Raw genomic sequence first — 23,959 nt, 5'->3', positions numbered from 1 at the left:
GCCATCATCAACCCTGTGATCCCCTCATCTCCCTTCTGATAAAATGGAAGAATCAAAGGGCAGAGAAGAGAGATAAACGTGGTTTCCAGAGATGGGGGCACAAGCACCGCCCTGTCCCCTCCAGCAGAGCTGACCCAACAGAGCAGCCAGCCACTGCACAGCAAGCTCAGAACCAACCTGGCTTCCACCCAAAAACCTCATCTTCCCTCCTCTTGCCGTTTTGCCTAAACCCAAGAAAACTATTTTAATTCCTTCTCTTTCACTGGCTTTGGGGAAGAGAAGAAGTCAGGACTTTCACAGCTTAACAATGCCTTCAGCATAAAGCCTGTATTAGTGACTTAGGAGGGCCTGAGCCTGCATGCTCACCTCCTCAGCCCCATCTCCTCCAGTGCATGCTGGGTAGCTCCTGACGCACTCCCAGGGCACCATGGGTAACTCTCGACAATCTTGGGACCTAGCTCAGACCAGAAAGCTTTCTTGAACCACACTTCAGCTGTGTGTGTGTGTGCACATGTGGTAGTGCTCCTTCTGCCTGCTTCCACACTCATCGTCACTGCCCCCACAGAGTGTCCACCACACTGCCTTGGACCCTCCTCTCCATGCTCTGTGACAGCAGGAGATGTATCTCGCAGGAGCATAAACACTTCCAACTCTTGAGCACAGTCCTGGAACCCAATAAACCCTAGAGGAAGGGAAGGACAGAGAAAAGGAAAGACTGGGCTCAGACTCTCAGCCCAAAGGCTTCCTTCCCAGGCTGGCCCTCGCCTCAGGCCTGGTACAGTTCCCTGCGGTCAGAGCTGCCAAGGGAGAAGAGGGTGAGGTCTGAGGAAAAGCAGGCTGGAAGGAATGTTTGTTCCCTGAGAAAACTCAAGCATGATCTTCAGGGCTCCAGTGAGGAAGGTCGGAGCCATCACTTTGCATATGCAGTGCCCAGTGGGACCAGGAGAATGAGGCAACTTCCAGTGCTCACTCCACAGATGGCCCTGGGTCTGTAGGTCGGGGGGCTATCCCAGGGGTTCTCCGAGCAGCTGCCCTAACCTGTGTGTACTGGGCTCACTAGAGGCAGGAAATTCCATGTTGTAATGGCTGGCTTTCTTCCTTTCATTCCTGATCCATGACTAGGTGGCGGATGGGCCATTAAAGAAATCATTTAGCCAGATTTTAGGAACATCTGACTAGGCTCCAAGTCTGCAGGAAGAGGAAAATATAACAGGACAAAGAGCTGGGGGCTGCGCCATCTCGCCTTCATTTCCATCGCTAGCCTGGCTTTTGAAGGGAAAATGTTTAAACGCCTGTCTTCTGTGTTGTCACTAGCACTGGATGGAGCTGAGTTCACCACTTAAAAACACACATTTAAAAGCTCATCTGAGTGGCTGCCGCCATGTTATCAAGCTGAACACATGTTGATCTGAGAAGATTAGAAAAATTGTTCCCAGTGTCTGGGGAGGCAGTGCTTTTAAACAAGTGCTTTTCAAAGAATAAGCCATTAAGAAGCACTTTGCACACATGTAGCCCCTGAACCTGAAAACAAATAAAACTCACATCAGTACCAAATCAGTCACTCTGATCAGTAGACTAGAGAATCTGGCTGGCATATTTTAGAGATGCAGTTATAAAAGGTTGCTATTGCATTTATTTTTCATTTCCTGAACAGTTAATGACAGGGGGAATCAAAAATCATTTTTATGTTGGACCTGCACATTTTTTATTAAAATATAGTTGATTTACAGTATGTGTTAGTTTTAGGTGTACCATATAGCAATTCATTTATTTTTTTCTGATTATATTCCACTATAGATTATTACAGTATATTGAATATAAATCCCTGCATTTTAGCATTTGTACATTCTTCCTAATCAACTAGGGGAAAAAATCACATTCTCCTTCATATTTTACTTTCTTTTTCCAAAAAGGAATTAAGTTTTTGTGGAAATTTAAATTTGTTCCTTCCATTTACCAAGAAAATGGTATTACTCTTGTTTTCAATCTGTTCTATCTCAGTTTAGTTTCAAGTTGAGACTTTATTTCATTTCCAGCCATGTAAAGAGTGGCTGGTATTCCTCTATTACCTCTTACTTTTGGACATAATTGCTTGGTGAGGCAGTAAGCCTACTGGGTAAATCAAACTCTCTACTTTTCACTCTATACATATGCTTCAGTTATGTTAGAAGAAACCCATATACAACACTTCCTTCTGCAACTAAGTTTCAAACTGTCATAAATCAGTTGAGCTAAAGCAGAGAGATATTGAATGAAAACACTTTTTGCAATAAATGTTAAGCCCTTCTCATTTCACTATTAGCTTTGGTTTCCTGCTGATCCTGCTGTGATTAGTCATGTCCGACTCTGCGATTCCCATGGATGGTAGCCCACCAGGCTCCTCTGTCCATGGAATTTTTCAGGCAAGAATACTGAAGTGGGTTGCCATTTCCTATTCCAGGGGCTCTTCCCAACCCCTGGATCGAAACTATGACTCTTATATCTCCTGCACTGGCAGGTGGATTCTTTACCACCGCGCCACCTGGGAAGCCCCAGCTTTGCTATAAATTATGAAATAGGCAGGTGGGTTAACATCCTTTGTTTTCAGGGCTTCTTAGCATTTTGACACCAAATAAAAGCCGAGATTTCTGGTTACATGAGTCTATATCCTGAAAGGTGGCTCAAACCAAATGAAAGAAGAAAATAACCTGAGAACGAGTCCAGCATCCTTTTCCTTCAGGGGCTTGATATTATAGGGCCTAATCAGGATTAATGAACAGCCTGCAGAGTGCCCTAGTGGCACCAACAGTATTTGCCTTGGTTGAGAAATTTGGACTTGACTCAGCCCATCTGCTCTCACTGCAGCCCAAGGTTGGCTTTCATTTGCTGATCATGCTGTCAACTTGGTTTAGAATATACATGGGTGAGGCATATGCTTGGCCTTGCTGCCCAGGGAGATGCTGGCATAGAGAAATGTGAAGGATCCTGATTGAAGCTCACATTTACAGACTCTCCTTTTCTCTTCTCCCCTAGTTACTGTGACAGTGGGAGGCAAGCAACACTTGCTCGGACTGTATGACACCGCAGGACAGGTACGTTTTTCTTATCTTGATTCATGAAGGGTTTGGGAGGGCAGAGAATGATCCATTTGACTAAGTTTATGGGGACTGATGGTATAGACATTACCTCCTCTGATGACCTGGGGCGAATTTATCATATACCTAAATGACAACCAAAATATTTTTAATATCTTAAAAATATCTGTAATAACAGAAAACTAAATCATTATGAGATTCAAGGTATTGATAAGCAAATACCCATTCATTTATTGATTGATGACTATCCCTAACCAAAATCACATATTTCGTGAAGAGTTCCAATTTCTTCTAACCCATGCCAATTCCAATCCAGGGTTACTGAGTCAATTTCATAAATTTTAGTTTCATCCACTATCTTTTTTCCATGCTGTATTCTTTACCCACTCTTTATTTAAAAAGCCTAATGAGCTGTGGAAAGGTACAAAAAGAGATAGGGAATGGGGATCAGGGAATAGAAGAAAGATGGATTTAGTATCAGAAGGAGAAAAAATCAGGATCCTGGATGGTTTCCCAAAGTGAGGGTCAACTCCTGAACAACTGGAGTTGAATCTAAATTCTCTATTCTTGAAATATGCTCATTCTGTCAGAAATATTTCTTCAAGTCAGAGATCTTGGCCAACCAATATGTAAAGCAATAGAACCCTCAATTCTTAAACCAGTTAACACATTCTCTGCTAGGGTGAAAATGTCACCTTATCTTTTTTTCCCTTGTATCTCACATGTCATTACAAAAAGTTTCTAGTTATAAGTTCATGGGCTAGAGGGGCAGTGGTTAAGTAATTGATGGCTATGACCCAATTTCTTTGACAGAGCTTTTGTTACCATACATCCTGGTTCATTTATTTAAGTCAAAAACAGTGGGTTGTTCAGTCTGTCCAAATTCATACATCTTAAGTCCTTTGGAGTAAACATTTGACCCTGCTTATTCCCCCTGTGAGTCTCCTGGTAATTGTTATACGCAGTTATGCATTTGTCTAGATTTTTTTCACAATTATCCAGAGATACGTCTTTTTGCTCAACTTGAAAACAAAACAAAACAAAAAGTCATAATAGATAAAATTCTCCTTGGGATTTCTGTATGCATTGGCAAGAACCACTGTATAAATGTCTTGCTGTTGTTGTTCAGTCGCCCAGTCATGTCCGACTCTTTGCAACCCCATGGACTGCAGCATGCCAGGCCTCTCTGCCCCTCACCATCTCCCAAAGTTTGCCCAAGTTCATGTCCATTGCATCGGTGATGCCATCTAGCCATCTCATCCTCTGATGCCCTCTTCTCCTTCTGCCCTCAATCTTTCCCAGCATCAGGGACTTTTCCAATGAGTTGGCTGTTCACATCAGATGATGGTGGCTCAGACAATATAAATGTCTATGGAACATCAAAAGCAGGTGTTCCACAGACAGGCAGAACCAGGCAGTGGAGAACTTGAAAAATCTAGCAGCAGACTCAAAGCTTCTAAAAGCATCTAGTTTCCCCTCACTGGCAGATGGGTGCTTTAGCCAGCCACCCTCAGGAACCAGAAAGTGGAGGAGACCTCTCACATCAATACCAAGACACATGACTAGGAAAGGATGCCCACAGACACACAGATTGGAATAGTGAGTGGCTCCTCTGTGCTAAGGTACCAGGCTTCTGTGCAGCTCCCGCTTGACTCCCCTCCACCAGAAACCATTCCAGCAATGGAAGGAGGCTGCTCTTTGGGCTGGAGTTGCCTCTTCTCATTCAATCACACAGTCACTGGGGTACCCCCATTCATCAGGACTCACAGCCTGAAAAAGAAAGTGTACATCCTTCTCATACATAATTATATCTTATGAATATAATCCAGTTTGAAGAGTTCAACACAGCAAGGATTATTGCCTGACTCTGAAACCTGTTTCCCTTGCCTTCTAAAAAAGCTCCCTATGCCCCCTGCCCTGTACCCAGCCAGTTCTCCCTAATTCTATAGCAATCCACTACAATTGTTAGCTTCTGTGCATTAACTGTCCTCAGAACAGCCTCTCCCTGGCTTCTATTTAATTTCAAATCCAACAAAACTGCATAAAAGCAGTTTAGTTATTCTTTCCCACTGCTCCATCTTTTTAGAAAAATTTTAAAATAATACTAATATGGGAGTAGAGACTCTAAGGCAGTGGAAAAAACATGTTTAGACTCCAAATTGACCCAAAATTCTGACACAGGAGAAAGTGATAATTGCTGATAGAATATAACAACAAATGGGTTACAGATAATTCTTCAACTTAACTTTCACTTTAATGCTTTCCACCAGGTGCTTTGAAAGCCTAGAGGTAGACAAGGTGGGGGAACATAAAATGTGGGGAAAAGAAATCAGAACATATCTTAAAGTCGGTTATAGAACTGAAATTCCAAGATTAGGACCTTTGAAAATGATTTAAATAGTGCTTTAAAAAACCAGAGTAATTAAGCAAAACAATTGCAGGCTAGACCTAAGGGAGACCTTTGAGCAGTAAAGGGCTGTGAAGTGTCGGAATGCATTCCACTGAAGGATTCACTTAATTCATTACGTGGGAACAGTGGTTCTCTGACTTGAGCAGAGAAATGAGAATCACATAAAGGGCTGGTTAAAACCCAGTCCCTGGGCGCCCCCTCTCAGAGCTGCTGACTCTACGGTTCTGGGATGGTGCCCACACACTTAAATTTCTGACAGATAACTTTGAGAACCACTGTTCTAGAACCTTGGGACTCAGAGTCTGGACAACCAACCAGCAGCATCACCAGGGACCTTATTAGAAAGGCAGAATCTCAGGCCCCATCCCCCACCTACTGAATCTGAAAATGCATTTTAAGAAGATCTCCTGGTGATTCATACACACATTAAAACTGGAGTCTTTGTTGGTTGAAACATTGTTCCTAATGTTAGGAGGATGCAGTGGAAAATAACCATTACCCAAGTTGATTCCCATGGCTCCATAACTCTGCCAGTAAGGCTTTGTGACGAATTTAATTTAGAAGCATTGTCCCAAAATTTCCATTTCCAGCTTCAGGGAAGATAACCTCCTCAGTTATATTCTCACAAATGTTGCTGAGGTCACATGACTAAGGAAGATCTAGAACTAATTCAAAATTACTCATTTGATCAGAGTTACTAACAAGAAAGAAAGGTAATCTCAGAACCAATTGATTGTTCCCTGAGCCACAAAAAAAGAAACAAGCCTCCAAACCTGGCTATAGGGTTCCATCTGGCTGTGAATAATTAGATGTTCATACACGAACAAACTTAGGAACAGGGCCCCCTCATCTTTGTCTTGAGTTAACCAGGGCTCACAGTTAAAAACAACCTCAAGAAGCACACGTGTTCAGAAAGATAAAGTGCAAGAAAATATTACCTCTACCCTCAAAGTCAGCCCTGGACAAAACCATCTGACCTGGTTGCCTCCACTTTGCCACACCTCATCACCTCGGGCACCACCGCAGTCCCACTAGACTTGCCTGAGACACCTTCCGGCACTGCACAGCCGGCCCAGCATCTGCTCAAGACAGTTTGTAACGAAGTCACATGCATACACTGCCAGCGTGAGGCAGCTGCTGGCAAACATTAGCTCTCTTCCCAAACCCCTGAAACAAATGGATACTTGAGCTATGAGTGGAACTCTTTGAAGACAAAGAGTCTTCAGAACTCTGGTTCATCTGTTCGACAGAATTCCAAACATTCAGTTAGGCAATGAAGTGAGGGGCTTTTTCACAGGGTCACTCTGCATGTTACGCCCCAGCTCACACCAGGGAGGCCAATAAGGCCCAAGTCTGTAAGCCGAATCTACCCTGCCTACCCACCAGGGCTTCCCTGGTGGCTCAGAGGTTAAAGCGTCTGCCTCCAATACGGGAGACCCGGGTTCAATCCCTTGGTCGGGACGGTCCCCTGGAGAAGGAAATGGTAACCCACTACTGTATTCTTGCCTGGAGAATCCCACAGACGGAGAATCCCATGGACAGAGAAGCCTGGTAGACTACAGTCCACAGGGTCGCAAAGAGTCAGACACAACAGAGCAACTTCACTTTCACTTTCACCCAGCCTGCACAACACATGCCCCAGTAGCGTGTGGCTGAGAGGCTTTCTGAGAGGGATTTCTAGAGCCCAGGTCTCTGGCTTGACTACAGAGTCTGGAGCTGACTTTTTCACAACATGCTTACAGGCCAATTTTAAAGCATGTTCATGAGAGACTTGGGCTTCCCCAGTAGCTCAGTGGTAAAGAATCCACCTGCAATGCAGGAGATGTGGGTTCAACCCCTGGATCAGGAAGATCCCCTGGAGAAGGGAATGGCAACCTTCTCCAGTATTCTTGCCTGGGAAATCCCATGGATGGAGGAGCCTGGCAGGCTACAGTCCAGAGGGTCACAAAAAAGTCCAACACGACTTGGTGACTAAACAACTGCATGAGAGACAAGAGGAGAGAGGAAGCAGGGGCGGGGGGGGGGGAGGGGGGGACGCTGCCGCAAGCCTGGACATTTGCTGGCTGAGAAAGGCCGAAATGGGAGAGGGGTCTCTCCCAGGTCACGGCCCAGAACCAGGCAACCCCCACCCCACCCCCACCCGGGCCCCTAGAGTGGGACCAGTCCGGGTACTAAGTCACCTCATGTCTGCCTCTCATGGGCCCTGGCCTGCAGGAGCAACGTGAGTAAAACCCTGCTGCAATTGCAGCCTCTTAGGGCAAACTCCAGGACAGACGTATCTCAAAGACAGCATTTGCAAAAGTGGCAGTTAGCTGTGCTGCAGGGAGAAATGAGACTCTCCTGGTGTCAGGAGCCTGGCCTCTCAGCAGGACAAACCCCTGAGTTCTCGGCACATGAGTACCACTTGTGAGCAAGTACAGATTGGTGTCTGTCACGGAGAAACCACAGCAGCTCAGCTGTCCCCAGTGACCATTACTGTATGAGAGTAGGAAAGCCATCAGTCGTACCGCTCACTCAGTCAGGGCACATCTTCAATGCCCTAAATCCTGAAACCCTTCTCCTCCCCTCTCCCTGAATCCCCACACCGCCCACACCTCCACAGGGGCTTTAAAGGGAGACATATGACCAGGTAGGGAGGCAAGTACACCAGGGGTTCATTAACGGCGGCAACCCAGGGCCCACTTGAAAGGACAGGAGCCTTCCCGTTTGTTATTAGCTGACCCAAGGGCCCTCTGGAGCCCAGAATCCAACTTCAACTCTCTATGAAAAGTCTGCCTAAAACCTCAGAACAAATGTTCTTCCTCAATGAGCGACTCAAACTTTCTTGCTCATGTGCCTCTTAATGTGGTTTTAGAAGTGTTCAAACTCGGGGGTAGGGGGTGAGGAAGTTGACCCATGTGACAAGTTATTGCTTAAGAATAATCCCAGGACACAATCATATTTTTCTCATCATGAAAAATGGAGCTGTAGGGAGGATGATGGAGAAGGCAATGGCACCCCACTCCAGTACTTTTGCCTAGAAAATCCCATGGACAGAGGAGCTTGGTAGGCTGCAGTCCATGGGGTCGCTAGAGTCGGACACGACTGAGCGACTTCACTTTCACTTTTCACTTTCATGCATTGAAGGAAATGGCAACCCACTCCAGTGTTCTTGCCTGGAGAATCCCCGGGACGGGGAAGCCTGGTGGGCTGCCGTCTGTGGGGTCGCACAGAGTCAGACACGACTGAAGCGACTTAGCAGCAGCAGCAGCAGGGAGGATGAACTCCCAACCACTAAAGAATCTGCTGTGTTTAAGGCGCAGGTCTGCGGTCTACAAACACTGACACATTCTATTCTCAGAGCAACCCTCTGAGGCCAATACTATTATCAACCTATTTTACAGATAAGAAAACTGAGGCAGAGAGAACTTACCCAAGGTCCCACAGTAGCCACAGGCAGGGCTGGAATTTGAACCCTGTGAATAGGTCTGTCTAGCCTGCATTCTTAAGCACTAAACTGCACTCCTGCCCTCTGTGTGCCGCCCACATTTTCCAAATCAAGCCTGACAGATCCAAATGTACTTATGGGAGAATGTAAAAGAGAGACCATGCTGAAAATCTGGGGTAGATGTCATTAAACCAAGAGGACTTGGAAGCAAATTTCTATTTCCAATTTGACGTGGGTATGGGGGTGAAGAGGGGTGAAGGGACTGCTCAGTGCAACTCTCCTCTCCTCCCTACTCAAAGTGTGGTCCCAGGACCAGCACCACCAGGAAACCCATTAGAAGTGCAACTTTTCAGACTTCATCCCAGACCTGCTGCTGAATAAGAATCTGCATCCTGACAAGATCCCCAGGTAATTTAAACACATGCAAAGTCTGAGGAGAGCTGGCCTAATGGTTTCACTTACTCACCATCTGTGCCATCACGGTGTGGCTGATGCAGACATATTTCAAACACAAGTGTTTAGTCTGTCTGTCTGAGGCTGAGGCTGAGGCTGAGGCTGAGGCTGTCCCTGAGCTTTTCTTGTTTGATAATCACCCATAGTTACCCCCAGAACACGAGATTTGCCTTCAAAGCAAACACTCTCCTGCCCTCAGAATGAAGTTGGGTAAAAAGCACTCAAAAACCTACCTTTACAACATCCCACCCTTCTCTCTACCCCAACCCCAGCCTCTTTGTCTACTTTAGCCCTTGAAGCCCCATTCAAGTCACTGTTGCAGTCTTCCATTCTCAGTTTCAACATTGGAAGGGGACTCAAATACCAGATACCACTGACCTGTTACATCATCTCAACATGTGTGCATCCAACCAAGACTCAAAACGTGGTCGTGGTGGTTTAGTCGCTCAATCGTGTCTGACTCTGTGACCCCAGGGACTATAGCCCGCCAGGTTCCTATGTCCATGGGATTCTTCAGGCAAGAATACTGGAATGGGCTGCCATTCTCTTCTCCAGGGAATCTTCCTGACTCAGGGATTGAACCTGCATCTCCTGCACCGGTAGGCAGATTCTTTACTGCTGAGCCACCAAGGATTCCCACTCAAAACGTGCTCCATTGCAAAAAAAAAAAAAAAGAGTCAAATTGTCAGCTGGTACAAATTCAAGTCCCCCAACCTCCCAGTCCCCAGCCCTCAGTCTGAGGGAACACTTACTTATATTAAGCCTGAATCCCCTGCTGTGTTTCATAGCTGCAGTCTGTGGGGAAGAGGAGCTGAAATGAGTCAGGCCAGTCCAGGTGTGAGCCTTCTTTAATGGTACGCTTGTTCTGTGGCCCCGATTCAATCATTCAGTGTCTACAATGGAGTCACCTAGAGGACCCGTTAGGTCACAGAGCAGGCAGCCCTGCTCCCAGAACCTCAGCGTCAGAAGGCTGGCCAGCACCTGGAAATGTGCATCCCTCAAGAGCTCCCAGGTGATGCCCATGCGCCTTTGGGAGCCACTATACTAATGATCTCTAACCCCTCTTCCAGTCTTGGAATTGTATTTTCCCAATTCAGTCAAAAACTATTCTATAGTATTCTATTATCAGAGAGTTAACTAAAAGCAAGGCTTCCCTGGTGGCTCAGTGGTAAAGAATCTGCCTGCCATGCAGGAGACCTGGCTTTGATCCCTGGGTTGGGAAGATCCCCTGGAGAAGGGAATAGCTCCCCACTCCAGCATTCTTGCCTGGAGGATCCCATGGACAGAGGAGCCTGGTGGGCTACAGTCCATGGGGGTCACAAGAGTTGGACATGACTGAGAAACTAACACAAGACAAGAGAAATTTCACCTCTCACTTTCACATAAATCGAATTGTTTCCCATATTTTCATTTTTTCCCCCACCAGATTTCCAGTTCTTATTTACCTTATATAGTTTTTATAGCATCCTTAATGCTATATGCTAGGCATTCAGTAGGAAATTAATTAATCTTTTTAATTGGAATTATACAGCAGGACTGAGCTTCCCTGGTGGCTCAGGTGGTAAAGAGTTCGCCTGCAATGCGGGACACCTGGGTTCAATGCCTGGGTGGGGAAGATCCCCTGGAGGAGGGCATGGCAACCCACGCCAGTAACTTGCCTGGAGAATCCTCATAGACAGAGGAGCCTGGTGGGCTATAGTACATGGGGTCGCAAAGAGTCGGGCACCACCAAGCAACTAAGCACAGCACAGTACATACAGCAGCACTAAAATTTCCACAGAAGAGAGATCCAGAATACAGAGCAGGATAAAGCCCAATGAAGGACACAGTCAGAAGTCACCCAGTTGGACCTACTAGGAGAGAAAATTATCAAAAAACCAAACTCCTGTCACCTTCCCACCTATCAGCAACCCAGGGTCTTCCTAACTTTCCCATAATGTAAATAGAATTCCTTTGAGAGTTTCTGGGTAAAGAATCAAGTAAACATGATCCCTTCAGACTACCAGTTATTTGCTTATCTAGTTGTGACCCGATTTGTCCAGTTGTGACATTTCTCCCATTGTGTTGTTTTTTTCGGCTTTGAGGTTTTAAATATACAGTGTCTGCTGCCATCTGGTGGTACTTTCTGGTAGATGCAGCCCTAGAGATAGGCCTTTCTTTAGATCTATAGATACTACACCCACACCATGGTCTAACATTTCTTTTCCTAGATCCTTGGGTAAAGCATCAATCCATATTAAGATTCCTAGAGAAGTGAATTTTCAAGAAAATGCTTAATCTGTCACTTAAAATTCTGGGCTGAAACAAATTACATGTTCACAATTAAGAGCTAGAGCTGGATTCAGGCCACATGCACTATCCTGGTGGTTAAGCTCTGTAATTTTGGTCCAGTGCTGAATTTCTCTACCCCTTCATTTCCTCTTCTATGAAATTCAGATGTTGATGTACCATGTTTTCAGGGCTAGTGAGAGGATTTAACTAGATCATGCATGAAAGCTTGAAACAGTGCCTGGCCCTTAGTAATAAGCCCTTGATATGTCTTCGGTTGGTAGTCAAGGAGATGTAACTCAGTTGTTCTCAACTCCATGCCAACCTCAGGCCAGTGAAATTAGAATACCCAGATACCCAAGCCCACTCTCAAGAGATTCTGATTTCACTGATCCCAGGGTAGCGAAGGAAGAGGTAGGTAGTTGGCTAGCAGGGCATCAGGAGGTTTTTAAATCTCCCCAGGTGATCCGTATGAAAATTACAATAAATGATCCATATAAAAGCCATGTATTCATTTGCAGGTCACAGCAGACCCCGTGTCATCCAGTCAGTCTATAGCACTTATAGAATATTTGCCATGGACGGAATATAAGGGGGGCACGAGAAAAAAACAACACAGCCCCTACTCCATTTATGACAATGCAGATGAGAGGATGAAGTGACAGGGAGCAGGTGGTGTCATGAACAGCTATAGATTATGGGCTGGGAAGGAGAGTTCTTAGCTTGTGGACTTCACAGCTACTGTGAGAGAGAAGGGAGAGGGGAGAGAGACCCTGGGAGAGCTTTGGCTTTTAGGGCTAGTTGTGTACAGAGGAGGCGGTACTGATAAAAGATGTCCCCTCCCACCACTACCAGCCTCAGCATGCAGACATACACATACAGACATGGGCGCAACTTGACTGAAATGCGGTCATAGGCCTGGCCCCAATCAGTTTTTAAGCAACATATTCAACTCCCAATTAATTGCTTTAATAGAAATGTGGTAAATGAGCCACAATAACTGACTTTTTGTGTTTCTAGTTGACTCTTAGGATTTTAGGATTATTCAGCATCCTTGCCAGCCTGCATTGCATTTTGCTTAGGCTGTGATAGAATTAGAAGCAGTAATAGTGTACTGAGCCCGTGTGTTGGGCACTAAATGACAGATACATGCGTGCTGACCAACCAGAGATGACCATGCCTGACATTCCAAAGGGTTTCCTCCCAGACACATGTGTGCATGGCCATGTGCACCCCCTTTTAATAAAGATGTTATTAGAGTCAATAGAAAGTGAGGTTGATATTTTTAAATATTCGTACATATTAAGTTTAAAATAGCAAGTATCAGGACTTCCCTGGAATTCCAGTGGTTAAGAATCTATCCTGTAATGCAGGGGATGTGGATTCAATCCCTGGTCAGGGAACTAAGATCCCACATGCTGTGGAGCAAGTAACTAGGCCGCAACTAGAGAGTCCACACACTGCAATGAAAGTTTTCACATGATGCAATAAAGATCCTGCATGCCTCCCTAAAACCTGATACAGCCAAATAAATATTTTTTTTAAAAAAAAAGCAAGAATCATACAATTTAAGCTATATAATCAATTAATTTTTAAATAAACATGTATATGTTATATATGTAAATAAATGTTAAAAGTTTAGAAGGATACTGTTACATAATGGCTCCATCTGGGAAAAGAGGAAAAACTATTAGAGATAAAGCACTGGATAGAAACAAACTTTTACTTCTAATTCTATGTCCTTACATAATGTTTGAATATTTACAATGAGCATATATGTTTCATAATTTTTTTAATGTTAGAAAGAATGGTAAGGACAGACCCTAATAAATGAACTGATACATTGTCCATTTCTATGTATATATGTGTAAGTGTGAACATACAGATTTGGTTGCACCTATGTATACATAATGTGTGCTTGTATGTAGTATATATATGTATATGTATATGAAGTATACTGTAGTGTGTATGAACACTTGTGTTATATTGTGGTATGTGAGAACATGTATTATTAATATGTGTATATAGTATATACAAATAAAATATACACACACACATAAAGTTACTGTGCACTTGTTACCAAATTCTATGAAAATAGATAAAACCTAATAAAACAGCAGATTTTACCTTGGAACCTCCTAAAATATTTTACATACAATAAAAGGTACTTGCTGACTTTTCCCAAAGTTGAGATGATTCAACGTTTTTCTTTGTCTCTATCATCTGCCACTAAAATAGCGTATACATAAACATCTTATGCAACCACAAGCTCTTCAACCAAAGCATATTCTGGTCTGAAAAGTCTTTGGGGAAAAATCATTAATCTCGTATCTTATTTATTAGGTCACAATATGGCTTTTAGGTAGATTTAGAAATAAATCCCAAATTCTTAGCTCTAACCCCTCACACAATACATTTCTTCAAATATTGTGGTGTCTGCTTTGGCAACAACTCGTTGCTTTGCATTTTAGTTAGCTTATTCTAAATTGAATTTCAATGCAAATTTTTTTAAATTACATAAGGAGAGAATTTCTGTGCTTTGGCCAATGGCCTACTAGTTTAAATCCATATTCAATACAACACAATTCCCATAGACACAAGAATAGCAATAATTCTTCTTGAGTTATAGTCATTAAAAGGATGAACCTTATAGTATGTAAATTATCGCACTAAAGCTATTTTTAAATGTTTTTAAGGGTTTTGTTTCATTTTGTCTTGTTTTTTTAGTTCATCTTAAAAGAGGGCAATTCATAATTGCTCTGTACACAACAAAGAGTTTTCCTGGCCAATGGCTCCTTTCCTTCTGGTCATACAGGGAACCACCAGATTCCAGGGTCGGGGAAGGAACCGCGTCAGAGGGCGCTGCGGTGGAACCTACAGTCTACGTCACTCCTGGAACCACCCAGGCCACACCTCACCCTGTTGCCTCAATACAAACACACAGACTCTTTGCTCTTCCCACAGGAGGATTACAACCAGCTGAGGCCACTCTCCTACCCCAACACGGATGTGTTTTTGATCTGCTTCTCTGTTGTAAACCCTGCCTCGTATCACAACGTCCAGGAGGAGTGGGTCCCGGAGCTGAAGGGCTGCATGCCTCATGTGCCTTACGTCCTCATAGGGACCCAGGTTAGAAGGCCGCGTGGCCGGGGAGGGCGGCAGTGGGGGGCTTACCAAAATGGAAAGACCCTGTGGGCATCTCCTGGACATCCTATTCTACCAAACACTGGTGAATAGAGGGTCTCAGGTACAACAGTCCTATGAACAGCCTTTATCATGAACCACGTGGTTATTCAGCCCAGGGTTGAAAAGACAATAGGGCTATTGCACATGTAAGAGGAAGTTTCCGTGGGGCCCTTAAAAATTCTTCTCTCCACTTTTTGTCTTTAAAAAACATAGTCTATTTTTAAACAGACACCTTTCTCCAGTTCTGAGTCAGAGGAATGAGGTGTAGATGTCAATTACACTTATTACCTAATTTTTTTAATATCTAAAATCCATGATTGTTTGAAAGTCACAAAATAGGTGTGAATGTCAAAATGACCGCAGCAATCAGAATAGGCTCATTATGACAGAAACTCCTCAATAACAGCCCTTGAAAAGGAAGACAGAAAGTCACTGTTCCCTATTCCCTTGAAGGCCCCTGGTCTTTCAGATCTTAGAAATGATATTAAAACAGATACATATCAGACAAAGCTGCAATTGTAAAAGACTTTAAAGTGTTTTGAAAGCTAATAAAGTTCCATAGTTTGAATTTCCAACAGTAAGCCAGTTCCCAAACACATTAGAGATTGTTCTAGCTCTTTATAGTTTTAAATAGATTGTTCTTTGCTATGTTAAAACCCAAATTACTATCCCAAAGACATAGAAATGTAATGATATTGAAGAGCTTTATTGTTGTCTGTTTCATATGCAGCTGCTTTCAAGTTCTCATTTTACATTCTGCTTGACCAAGAGAAATTTTTAAGTAAGAGAAAGGAAAATATTTCCAAGAGAATATGTGGACAGAGAACTAACAGATCCATAAATATAATTAACACTTCTGCTCTGAAAGATAGTTATTTGTTTGTTTAAATAAAATCTTTCGCCTTAACTCTAGATGATAACGTTTGACGATTTGGTAAGGAAATATATGATGGGACATACCAACATCTTTGTATGATCCAAATCCTTTTTCTAACCCATGGGCACTAAGTTAAAAAATTAAGGCAAAAAAATAAAACCCACCCACAAAGTAGTAAAGCTGAGAAATGGGCTTTGAAAGGGAGCCCTAAAGTCATTTTTTCTTTAAAACACAAGCTTTGATGTGCCCATATTGACACGCATGCATGTATGCATGGGTTCACACACACACTGAGAGATTAAAGCAACTTAAATATTTAAATTGTCAACCCTCATCCACACATGGACGCTGTTTTTGAAGTAGTTCTATGTTTGAAAAGATTAATGTTTATTCCTTGAGCAAGCCCCTTGGAAATTCCTCTTTAGAACTTGCCTTCAGAGCCTACAGCACATTCTTTAGAATATCCTCACAAGTGACAAATCTTCATCCCTTTGAGTATGAAGATTTGGTTTGGAAAAGTCTACGTATATAATATACATATAATCAGAGCCAGGAAATAAACTATTAGAGAATTGGTAATATAACTAGAGACCAAATGAGGCGTCACTGCACAGTAATAAGACTGATTATTTTGTATATCCTATAAGTAGTGTCTAGAAATAAACAGGAAACTTCAAAAGCATTTGAAACAGCCACAGAATCATTTGAATAAGTCCTCAGCTCTCAGGGTAGTAGTGAAATTTCCTTGATAGCTCAGTTGGTAAAAAATCCTCCTGCAATGCAGGAGACCCCAGTTCGATTCCTGGGTCAGGAAGATCTGCTGGAGAAGGGATAGGCTACCCACTCCAGTATTCTTGGGCTTCCTTTGTGGCTCAGCTGGTAAAGAATCCACCTGCAATGTGGAGGACCTGGGTTCCATCTCTGGGTTGGGAAGATCCACTGGAGAAGGAAAGGCTACCCACTCCAGTATTCTGGCCTAGAGAATTCCATGGACTGATAGTCCATGGGGTTGCAAAGAGTTGGACAGGACTGAACAACTTTCACTTTCACTTTCCCAGGATAATAGTTTTGAAGGCTAAACTATAAGGAAAGCCTGGGGTATACATATACAAAGAACTCACTTTAATTCTAGACATAATATGGCCGTGTGTATGTGCTTCCTTAAAGAAAATTCAGCAATTTCACGGGTGTCAAGTGGGAAAACATCTCTATTATGTCACAGTTTGAAATATCTGGTAAGGCCTGAAAAAATGAATAAATGTATCACATGTGTGTTTTTTGCCAGATTGATCTCCGAGATGACCCCAAAACCTTGGCCCGTTTGCTGTATATGAAGGAGAAACCTCTCACTTACGAGCATGGTGTGAAGCTTGCAAAAGCGGTACCGATTTTGAATTTCATTTTCAATGGTTTCTGAGAGACAAGTTTGCTGTATGCTTTAGAATGGAAGAGCTACATAGGCTTTTGCTTTAAAATGCAATGTGTTCAAAATCATCTCTCTGCTTTATACATTTCCTCTGTTCAAGTCAGGCTGGAAGGGACCATGTGGTTAGCATTCTTGTCAGCCAGCACTGTCTGGTTTTCATTAAGAAAGAAATTTGATGAATTTAAACAGCTGAAGCACTTATCATTTGATTTAGCAACCTCTAGAATATCCATTTGCCATATTGAGTATGAATAAAGGGAATCATTAGATAGATATTTGTAAACCTCACTGCTTATTATCCATGTAACTCATTTAAATGACTCCATAAAAGGCATTTTGTGATTTTCCTGAGAGAAACTTAGATTTGCATCTGGCAGGGTTGTATTTGTTTAGTCTTTCTCACCCTATAATGAGTAGCCACTTAGAGGAGCTGGATTATGTCACCAACAGCATCTTAAAAGAGTAACATGGACTGAAAGGTAACTAGCCAAAGAATCCAAGGGGCTATTCACAGATAATAACTACTTGCTCACAGCTGGAACAGTTTCCATGATCCTTTCCATGGTCCTTTCTTCATTCTTAAGAGCTAAAGAATGATTTTGTTGGGGAAACAATTTAAACCAAATCTGTCTCCCATTTACTGCCAAGATGTGCACAAAAGCAGACACTAACATGTCCATGAGAGGATGAGGTACCAGATGCAAAAGGAGGTTTATAAATCATATTCCATAACCTCCTCGTTGGTTTAGTCCCAAACCCATCAAGCCAAGCCAAAGGTCTCAGAAATTTCTTTTTTACTTTATTTAACTAACTCTGCAAATGCATGCCCTGGGGCAGAGTTAGGGGTCCCCTGCTTTTAAATAGGTCAAGAGTCACATTAATTACCAATTTTTGGTGAATAAAAATGCATGCATTTCTCTTATTAAACCTTTCTTATAGGCAACAAAATTAAGTGATGCATTTGAATAGAAATGAATTAAATAAGATTCTGTTTCTGTGGATGTAATACATGAGAACATCTCACAAATATTTGAGAAACTGAATGCTTCTAGGGGGCTTCCCAGGTGGCGCTAGTGGTAAAGAACCTGGCCACCAATGTGGAAGACACAGGTTCAATCCCTGGGTTGGGAACATACTCTGGAGAAGGAAATGGCAACACACTCCAGTATTCTTGCCCTGAAAATCCCATGGACGAGGAACCTGGCGGGCTACAGTCCAGGGGGGTCACAAAGAGTCGGACGCGACTGAAACGACTTAGCACTATGCTTCTAAGGATGGTAATGTTAGAACCAGCAGTGGGAGCCACCCATCCTGTTCTCACTAAGCACTTTACAAGCTCCATCTCATTTCAGCCTCTTGCTCCCCTCTTAGGTAGAGAGCAGTGGTCTTCTCTTACAGTTGAGGACCCAGAGTCTTAGGGAGATGAACAGGTTTGATTCACACAGCTGATAATAGGGATGTGTGTGTGTTCAATTGCTCAGTTATGTCTGACTCTTTGCAACCCTTTGGACTATAATCTGCCAGGCTCCTCTGTCCATGAAATTTTCGGGGCAAGAATACTGGAGTGGGCTGCCATTTCCTACTCCAGAGGATCTTTCTGACCTCCCCACCCCCATGCACCTGACCTTTTGTAAACCATCTCCTCAAACCATTTCTTTTCCCACCTATAAAATGGGCACATGTCAGACTTCCCTGGTGGTCCAACGATTAAGACTCTGCACTTCCACACAGAGGACACAGGTTCAATTTCTTGTTTGGGAAGTAAGATTTCATATGCCATGTGACACAGCCAAAATTTTTTTAAGAAATGGGCACATTTCTACAGGTTCTTCTTCCTTTTCCTCAAACATCCAGCTTCCATTCTCTCCCTAAAGTACTTAAACATGCTATGCTATGCTAAGTCACTTCAGTCGTGTCCGACTCTGTGCGACCCCATAGAAGGCAGCCCACCAGGCTCCCCCATCCCTGGGATTCTCCAGGCAAGAACACTGGAATGGGTTGCCATTTCCTTCTCCAATGCATGAAAGTGAAAAGTGAAAGTGAAGTCGCTCAGTCGTGTCCGACTCTTAGCGACCCCATGGACTGCAGCCCACCAGGCTCCTCCATCCATGGGATTTTCCAGGCAAGAGTACTGGAGTGGGGTGCCATTGCCTTCTCCGGTACTTAAACATACAGTTCCACAAATGATTGTATGCGATTCCCAGCTAGATACCTTTCACAGTGAGGAGGCTCCAAAGGCTCAGCACCAGCTTTGTACACAAACTTGTTTTCTGTGTCTCTTGCTTCTGGAGTCTCTCCCACCACCATCCTGTCAACGTCCTAGGCTGACTTCTCATTTGGGAAGTTGTTTTTTCCCTCTGAGATGAAGTCGTTCCAAAGCCTCCCATCTCATTTCATACTTATTTTAGGAACAATGGCTGAGTTCACCACTTCATTGCCTTTTGCCAGTTTCTCCTAGCAACTGCTCTCAGATACAGCGAAAATCATGTTTAGCTTACAAAATCCAATTTAGAAGAAAACCAAGCAAGAGTTTAACTTGTTTCATCACAATTCATATAATTATAGAGATGCTTTAGGTTTCTCTGCACCCTGACTTTCCTGTCAAGTAGTTTATAATAACAGCTAACATTTATGGAGTGTTTGTAGTGCTTCATGACAAGTGCTTTACACACCTTGTCTTAATTAATCCTCCCAGCTACCCCCCAAGGTGTACAGATTATTACCTCCACTCTCCTAGTGGAAACTGAGGCTCAGAGAAGCTAAGATCGCCCCCCCTAGAAAGTGACAGGCCCAGGATATGAAAACTGTGTTTAACCACCATGCTCTTCTACTTCCCCCCTATAATCTGAAAAGAAACCCTTAGGTTTGGGGCTTCTTTGTTTATAGATTGAAGCCCCGTACCTTTTTTAAAGACTTTTTGTGATGTGGACCATTTTTAAAGTCTTTATTGAATATGTTACAATATTGTTTCTGTTTAATCTTTTGGTTTTTTGGCCGTAAGACATGTTGGATGTCAGCTCCCCAGTCAGGGATCGAACCTGCACCCCCTGCACAGGAAGGTGACGTCTCAACCGCTGAACCACCAGGGAAGTCCCTGAAGGCCCCTGTTGTAATGTGTATACTCTCCCCATAACTTAGATGCTTTGCAAGTTCAGATTTTTTATATTCTTTTGTTCAGTACTTGTCAATTTCCAAAATGTTTTTCATCTGAAAGGACATTTTATTTATGAGACATTTTCATGTCATACATATTTCCTATTATTTACACTCTAGAGTCACTACATTTATGTAAATGTTTTATATCAATTTATAATAAATAGTCATTGTTATCCCTTGCTTTACCCTTCCTCTTCTTTTCATTATTGTTTTTAATTTTCAGCCTACTCTTCCCATGCTTTTGTCATTTGTGTATGTCTGTACTGCAACTGGACTTATTTGGCAATAATTAATACCAAATCTGTGCCACGTTAGCTCTAAGATGATGATTCTTTGTGCATTCTCTTTCGCAAGTCCACTGAATATAATCTAAACATGGTTTTCTAAGCTCAGTCTTCCTAAGGTATTTCTGAATAAAACACCGGACCATTTTCCTTTTTTCAATCTTTGGCCTCACCTGTCATCTTCTTCACCCTGTGCATTTTTTATTGCTACTCTCACTCTTTATCTTAGCACCCGTTTCTTGGGTTTTTAACTTGCACCAGTGGGGTTTAGAGCAGCAAGACTGCAGCAAAAACCCTGTCATCAATGTTCATGGAGTCCTTAATACCCTCCTGCTGACTTTGAGGGTCAACATTACCCTCCTTGTTTTTTGTGCCGGCCATTTCCACTTTGTCCTGTGGTCATGGGAAATCAGTCACTTCACTGATGGGAGCTGGGCTACAGAGATCAGAATGAGAGAGCCCTGCCCTCAGGAGACCCACAGCACAGAAGACGAGAGAGACGGGCAAGCTAAAGCACACCAGCTGAACAAATAGAAGAGACACGTGCACAAAGGACTGGAGTACAGAGAGGAGACAGTGATGGACACGTCTGGGGAGAAGGACTCAGAGCCAGTTCTTGGAGCAGCCAACAACTGAGCCAGGATAATAAGTTTGTCAGGTGGACGAAATTAGAAGACTGGGGAGATCAAATTCCAAATAGGGAGACTGATACGTGCAAGTAATGGCCCAAATTTCACCCACAAATGTTTTGATCAACCAACATGGGTATTTTTGATGTGATTTAGTGGCCAACATTGAGCAATTTGGAAGCTTCATGTAAATATACACATTTCTAATTTCTTTAAAAAAAAAATCAGTACATCTGGCAGCACAATCCAGCATTTCCTCATCAATTGAAACTTTTAAACAGTTTTTTAAGTAAGGTATTGGGTTGGCCTGAAAGTTCATTCAGGTTTTCCCATAAGATGGTACAGAAAAACCTGAACCAATATATACTGTTCAGTAAGCCACAATCCCCACCACCTCATAATAACCTACACTCAAGCAGTGCACTCACATTATCCATCCTTGAGTTGGCAATTTCTACCAATTCTTGAAAAAAAAAATCAGCAGCCAATGCATCCAGCCTAGAAACACTTCCTCTTTCAGCAGTTTGGTCATCATGCTAATTTATTGAGATGGAATCTCTCTCATAAGTCCTTTGGTTCTCTTTCTGTCATGTGGCTCTCAAGTTGAACTTTCTCTCTGCATAACTCCTAAATTTTAAATAAGGAATAAGGAGCTTCTCCGCTACTAGCCATTTCTTTAGCTACCAGCTTACTCTGTTTATTGCACTAACATCTCTTCTTCCTATTTACATACAGTACCAAGCTTCCTTCTCCTTCCCTTCCTCTCTCATCGTCACTCAGTCATAACAAAATCTCCATCTGTTTGTTTTGCTCTTTCATCACATTTCTTTACATTTGCTCGAGAGACCTCAACAGAATGATTAAGACTCAGGCTCAGGAGACAGACACATTCAAATCTCTGCCATTTTCTTAGTTGTATGGCTTTGGGGACATATGCTCTCTGGACATCAGTTTTCTGAGCTGATGGAGAATGGTGAGAGACTTACCTCTCAACTAAGTGAGCCGGTGTACCTACCGCAGGGTCTAGCTCACCTAGCTAGCATTGTTGTAGACACTGTGTCCTCTCAGATACGTCTGCAGCTGGGCAGACCTTCCGTTTCATTCCTTCAGTTATGCCTTATCTTATTCTAGAACATGTCCACCTCCACAAGGACCACCTGGAAGAAACACTAGGGTTTCTTTCACTTGATCGGTCGCTGTGAGTTTGTTTGCCTGGTTTTTCCTTCTTGTCAGACTCTTTTATGTTCTGTATACCTCTGATAAATTTCCCAGCTTCTGAAACAATGTTACAGCTATTATCAAGTTATCAGGAAAATGTTCTCTCAGTTTACATTCCTCAGTCTCTATTTTGTTCCTGAAAACACATCATTTTGGTAAAGCATGTCCCAGATTGCTAACATGTGTATCTAAACAAAGATCTGTGAATCCTGAGCGCTTGCAGATGGATTCTAAATATTTGACAGTGTAGGTCCCTTTGCTCCAAGAGGCAGATGAAGTTGCTGCTGTAAAAGAAGCTATATTTCCTTGGGATGGTTTTGCATTTTGCATCTTGGAGGGCACACTTTTTTTTTTCCCAGCAGTCCCTATAACATGGCTGTGTTTTAGGGAATAAGTCTTACCTGCATCAGGATGAATTCTTCTCTCTGATCATTAGAGCAACTGATCCTTGGTTAGCAATACTGAGCTCACAACTGGGTTCTGGTTCTCACACATATCTCCCAAATCACACCCAAAATCTGTTTGCTACTTTTCCTGTAACTATCAGTATGAAATAATGCTATATTAACCCAGTTACACAATAATGCCCTGATCTACTGTTTGATTATCTTCAGAAATGTCTGAACTGGGAACGACAAGTTTGGACTCCTCTTGCACCATCAAAAGGCAAACTCTACTAAGTTGTCAGCAGCACTGTGGCGGGGGTGGGTAGAGACAAGAGAAGGAGAAAATGTGCAGTCTCCCATCTTGCAGGACCAGATGGTCCAGAATTCCACGTGTGAACCCAGATCCGTCCAGCTGTCCTGTAATTTCCAGAGTCAGTCGAGGCTTGTGATCTTAGTGGGGAGGTATTCCAGATACAACAGCCCATGGCATGTTCTGGGTCTTTTTTTCAGGATGACTGACAAGAACCATTCAGTAGACACATTTATTAAAAATCAGTGTGCCTTTCACATGTGTTAATATTGAGTCCTGAATACAATCCCAAACTGTAAGAGATGACATTTCAGGATATTATTAGGAAAAATTTTTCTGATCCTTATCCTTATAATCCTTATCCCTCACTTCCCTTGTGGCTCAGCTGGTAAAGAATCCACCTGCAATGTGGGAGACCTGGGTTCAATCCCTGGGTTGGGAAGATCCCCTGGAGAAGGGAAAGGCTACCCACTCCAGTATTCTGGCCTGGAGAATTCCATGGACTGTATAGTCCATGGGTTCGCAGAGTCGGACACAACTGAGTGACTTTCACTTCACTCAGTTCAGTTCAGTCGCTCAGTCGTGTCTGACTCTTTGTGACCCCATGAATCGAAGCACACCAGGCCTCCCTGTCCATCACCAACTCCCGGAGTTCACTCAAACTCACATCCATCGAGTCGGTAATGCCATCCAGCCATCTCATCCTCTGTCGTCCCCTTCTCCTCCTGCCCCTAATTCCTCCCAGCATCAGAGTCTTTTCCAATGAGTCAACTCTTCGCATGAGGTGGCCAAAGTACTGACGTTTCAGCTTTAGCATCATTCCTTCCAAAGAACACCCAGGGCAGATCTCCTTTA

The 23,959-nt window shown here is 43.2% G+C and overlaps 1 protein-coding gene and 1 long non-coding RNA gene across 2 annotated transcripts in view; one reads left to right on the top strand and one right to left on the bottom strand.

Moving 5' to 3' along the window:
• Nucleotides 1–23,959, top strand: part of RHOJ (ras homolog family member J) — a 91,966-nt gene that overhangs the window by 65,037 nt on the left and 2,970 nt on the right. Inside the window, exons 2-4 of the mRNA XM_025295400.3 lie at nucleotides 3,013–3,071; nucleotides 14,597–14,761; nucleotides 16,981–17,076. Of these exons, the coding sequence (XP_025151185.1) occupies nucleotides 3,013–3,071; nucleotides 14,597–14,761; nucleotides 16,981–17,076 (320 nt within the window). The remainder of the gene's footprint in view (nucleotides 1–3,012; nucleotides 3,072–14,596; nucleotides 14,762–16,980; nucleotides 17,077–23,959) is intronic.
• Nucleotides 4,654–23,959, bottom strand: part of LOC123328002 — a 33,193-nt gene continuing 13,887 nt past the window's right edge. Inside the window, exon 3 of the long non-coding RNA XR_006542694.2 lies at nucleotides 4,654–4,844. This is a non-coding gene — a long non-coding RNA (uncharacterized LOC123328002). The remainder of the gene's footprint in view (nucleotides 4,845–23,959) is intronic.

This window comes from Bubalus bubalis, chromosome 11, assembly GCF_019923935.1.
Source record: "Bubalus bubalis isolate 160015118507 breed Murrah chromosome 11, NDDB_SH_1, whole genome shotgun sequence".
In the NCBI taxonomy this organism is placed as follows: domain Eukaryota; kingdom Metazoa; phylum Chordata; class Mammalia; order Artiodactyla; family Bovidae; genus Bubalus; species Bubalus bubalis.
The sequence above is the reverse complement of the archived record's forward strand: the minus strand, read 5'-3'. Positions and strand labels throughout refer to the sequence as shown.